This window comes from Panicum virgatum, chromosome 5N, assembly GCF_016808335.1.
Source record: "Panicum virgatum strain AP13 chromosome 5N, P.virgatum_v5, whole genome shotgun sequence".
NCBI classification, from domain to species: Eukaryota; Viridiplantae; Streptophyta; class Magnoliopsida; order Poales; family Poaceae; genus Panicum; species Panicum virgatum.
The window spans coordinates 42499266-42503725 of record NC_053149.1 but is presented as its reverse complement, the minus strand read 5'-3'; the positions used below and the strand labels follow the sequence as shown (position 1 = coordinate 42503725).

Below are 4460 nucleotides of genomic sequence, written 5' to 3'. Positions count from 1 at the left end.
GGGTAAAGTCTGTTTTTGGACCCTGAACTATCACGATCGTCCGATTTTGGACCCTGAACTATGAAACCGGACATCCCACACCCTTGAAGTAACCAAACCGTGCAAAAAACCCCCCTAGCTGAAATCATCCCGGTTTCATGCCACGTCTCCCATCTGACTGGCACCACTTACCCGGTCAGCAAGCCGGACCCCCTTGTCAGTCTCTCTCTCTCTCCCGCCCCCTCTCTCTCTCCCAGCCCTCACCCGTTCCCCACCATGGAGCTCACCACCGGCGGTGGCGCGCACGGCGCTGGAGGACCTGTCGGAGGATGCGCTGCTCGCCGCCGCCGCTGCCTCATCGCGACCGCGTCCTCCCGCGGAGAGGATGCAGAGGTAGAGCTGGGTCGCGCAGGTGCCGTCGACGCCGGCGTTGCCAATGACGTGATGGATCCAGCGCACCTCGTGCTCGAGCTCTGGCTCGAGGAACCAGCAGAGCTCGGCGGCCGGATAAGTAGCTCATCACCTGCCACCACGGATGATAGTCGCTGCTGCTCGCGCAGGAGGGAGAGAGAGTGGGAGGGGGAGGCGAGCTCGGAGCCTCCGCTACCGTGTAGCCTCCACCGCGCCGCCAGCGCACACGCCTCCGCCGAGCAACTGTGCGTGGGCCTCCGCCGCGCCGCCGCACGAAGGAGCCGTCGGGGCGGGCCAGGTGGCAGAGGAGCAGGGGAGGGAGGAAAGAGCAGGGGAAGGAGCCGTTGCACGCAGCGCCTGCCGGGGCCGCGGCCAAGTCCGCCCGCGGCGCAGCCAGGGGGCTGCGACCGAGCTTCGCTAGCGGTGCCGCCGAGCTCCGCCTGCACTGCGTGCGAAGGGCCGCGGCCGAGTCCGCCCGCGGCGCCGCTAGGGGGCCGCGACCGAGCTCCACCCGGAGCAGGGGAGGAGCCGTGGGCAAGGAGAAGGAAGGGTATGGAGGAGAAGCCGGCGTGCGTCCCACCCCGCTCTCTCGCCCAGTCCGTGCCACTCCGCCTTCGCCTTCGCCGCTCGCCGCCCTCCTGCACGCACCGCTGCCTCGCCGCTCCGGCCGCCGTGCGCCGTGCGTCCGCCCACGGTCGTGGGAGGGGCGCATGGCGGTCTGAGCATGGAGCCGAGCTCCCCGTCGTTCCCTGCAACGGAGAGGAGGCCTGGGAGGCCGGGGCTCCATCGACGGGCAAGCCGGCGGTGACACCGTTTCTCTCTCACTGCCGCATTCGTCAGCTCGCGGAGGAGGAGACCGGGGACGCAGCTGCGGGCACAACGCCATGAGGAGGTCCGCGGGGGCATAGTGCCGCCGCAGCGGCCAACATCGTGGCCGGCAGCGCCGACGCGTGCGGGCGCGTGGTGGCGGGGGAGGAAGAGAGTATAGGGGGTATTATGGTAATTTCCTGTGGCTAAAGACACGTAAGAGTGCCAAAGTGACAGCCACGTCAGAAACAGATGCCACGTCATAGCAAAACCGGAGTGGTTTTGGTTTAAGGGTGTTTTTGAAGCGTCCCCAAATAAGTAGAGACTAAATGTGATACAAATATCAGTCCCAGGAGGCTGATAACACATTTATTCATCAGATAGTTCAGTCACCGTACAATCCTCCGAGGAGATGGACACTCGAGACAGACAATAACAAGAAGTAAAAAGTCTACGGTGATACACCAAAGCACGATCCAGATGGGATCCAGCTTGGGCTCAGAGTATCGCACCAGCGGAAGCATCCTGCAAAGGGCCAACACCACAGGCAGGGTTGGGTGCGGACGCAACCTCTACTCGAGGTCTTCAACCACGAAGTTCGGGTTTTCCTCTGAAGCAACAACATATATATCGGGGTGAGTACAAAAGTACTCAACAAGTCCAACCTCCTCCACGGAGAGGGATATAAAGCATATGCATAGGATATATCAAGGAGAAGGCTCATGTTTGTTTGCAGTAAAGCCAATTTTAACACATGCAAGGGTTTATTTTGAAAAAAAGTTTTTCTTAAAATAATTCTTTTGTAACCGAGTGGGGTTGATACACACATGATCCAAGTTTTAAATTTCTACCGGACTCCTCATCCACCGTAGCACACGGCACAACTGCCGGACACTTTCCAAAACAACTCACACCAACACCATCCCTCCAAAGAAAATCTAGTCATGTGACCAAACCGTAACTCGCCCAATACCGTGGGCACGACTATTCGAATAGTTTTTAACTCTGCAGTGGTGTACACTTTTCCCACAAGTGGGGTACCACAACACGATCACCTTAGTGTCGGTGCAGATCCCATCAAAGCCATTACCCACCTTAGTTAGACCTGAGTAGCCAACACGGGATCCACCAAGGGGTCATTGACCTACAAACGAGGCCCAACCGAGGTATAATTCACAAAGATCTTATCCCGTCTCCTTGATCACCCACTGCTCACCAGCTCTCCAGATGACTAACAGACTAGCTAGTTGGATTTATGCTAAGCCGTTGCCGCACACAATGGTCGAGTAGTTGTATGATAAGTTGAGTTAGGTGAGATGACACATCAACTCGGTCCTTAATTGTGACAAGATGGATATCTCCCAACCTTGATCAACCACACAGGTACGAGCACACCATCTGGCGTCCCACACAGGAATCACCATCCATCTCATCTAAGCATGTCTTTCTTTCATTTTCCAAAAATCCCATTTTCCCCATTTTGATACTCACACTTTTCTTTGTTTTGAAAACACTTTGTAATAATATTTGAAGTGTAATGAGTAACCGGGTCCTAAGCCTTCTAGCAGGGTTTATCATCCAAACAGAGTAAATCATATTTAGAGACAAACCTAGGTTATCAAGGAATAGTTATAAATATCAAGGGGTGGCTATCCAACCGGGTTTCAGCAGTAAAACAATATGCAGTTTTGAAAACAGGCCAATAGATTGTGTTTGTAAAACTGGGTCAAAATATGCATCAAAGGAAGAGATTGGACTTGCCGTCTTCGAAACCTTCCGGGAGCTCCTGCTCGTGGTACGGGTATTCGGGATCCGGCTCGCGATACTCACCTGTGTACTCCAACTCGCGATACTACTCGGCAAACTCCTCGACGGGTTCTCCCTCATTCACACCGGCATCTACGGCGCACACAAACAGCACACAATAAAGAAAAAGGAAATAAATGTTTTACCGTTGAGCTCGAATCGGGAAAAAAATTAAGATATGGAGATAAGAAGAATATTTTCGGGAGATTTTCTAATGGCATGGCCAGAAATATAGTAGAAATGGCGTGGTCGAATTTCGGGGTAATCGGAGGATGTTTGGCGCATGAAATGGTAGGTTAAAGGGGTGGTTAGGGCTAAACTAGATTCCAGGGACCTGTTTGTGAATATTTTTGAGAGTGAAAGGGCTTGAATATAATTTTGGAAAATGCCCGGGCTACTCTGGAAAGGGCAGGGGGCTAGTTGGAATTATGTTTATATGGTGGAGGGGCTAGTTCTCGAAAAAGGAATATAGGAGGGGTCTCTTTGGAAAAAGGTCATAAAGAGACGGAGGACTCTTAAATAAAAAGGAAGGAAAGGAGGGGCCTAAGGGCAAAAGTGCCCTTTCTTCCTCCTCTCTCCCGTGAAACAAAGGAGGGGGGGCAGGGCGCCGGTGGTGGCCCTCGCCGGAGGCCCAAGGTGCGGCGGCGGCCGGGGCTAGGGGGAAAAGCGAGAGGGAGGCGCGGGGATTCCATCCCCCTGCTCACCTCGAGCGGAGATGAAGCGAGGAGGCCGGGCCACGGCGGTGGGCGGCACTGGCGAGCGTGGCAGCAACGCTGTGGGAAAGGGGAGGGGGCGAGGTCTGTTGTGGTGGTGGTGGGCGACGTCGAGGGCCCTTTTATAGGCAGGGAGAGGTGCGGGGCAGGGTGTGCGCCGGTGGCTGGCGGCCAGCAAGCTCTGCTGAGCTTTAATGGATGTGGGGGCCTGTGCGGCGTCGCAAAGCGGGGCGGTGGGGCTGAGGCGATGACGTGCAGGCGTGGACGGTGGCGCGTAGCTGGGGCGGCGGTGCCCAGGGGAGGTGCTGCGCAGGGGGAGGGAGGGTGCAAGTGGAGGCTCGGCGTCGAGCTCTGCGGGCTCGGCTTCGCCGGGGTGGGCACGGGTGACGAGGCGGCAAGAGGGTATGGTGGCGCAGGCAGGGGCGGTGGCAAGTGGCCAGTGGGGGGCGGGGCAACGCAAGGGGGCACGGCAGCAGTGAGCTCTGGTCGTGCTGCGCATGGCCGAGTGCGGTAGTGAGGAGAGGGAGGAAGAAGGGAGAAGGAGGAGGGAGGGAAAAAAAAGAAAAGGAGAAAATAAAAAGGGAGAAAGGAAAATAAAAGGAGAGAGAGAAAAAGAAAAAAAGTGGGGCACTGGCGGGATTCGCTGCGGCGGTCGCGAGCGCGTGCCGCGGCTTCGGCGGGAAGCGACGCGCTCGGAATGAGGAAAGGAGATAGGCGTCAGCGGGATTCATGGCGACGGTCGTG

At 56.7% G+C, this 4460-nt stretch overlaps 1 protein-coding gene across 1 annotated transcript; it reads left to right on the top strand.

The window, feature by feature from the left end:
• Positions 1–255: 255 nt before the first annotated feature.
• LOC120674814 (dapper homolog 3-like) lies at positions 256–1278 on the top strand. Its single transcript, XM_039955930.1, has one exon. The coding sequence runs from the start codon at positions 256–258 to the stop codon at positions 1276–1278; it is 1023 nt and encodes a 340-aa protein (XP_039811864.1).
• Positions 1279–4460: the final 3182 nt, after the last annotated feature.

Excerpts from the sequence above, each read along its gene's own strand:
- LOC120674814 (XM_039955930.1), top strand. The coding sequence starts at position 256 with ATGGAGCTCACCACCGGCGGTGGCGCGCACGGCGCTGGAGGACCTGTC.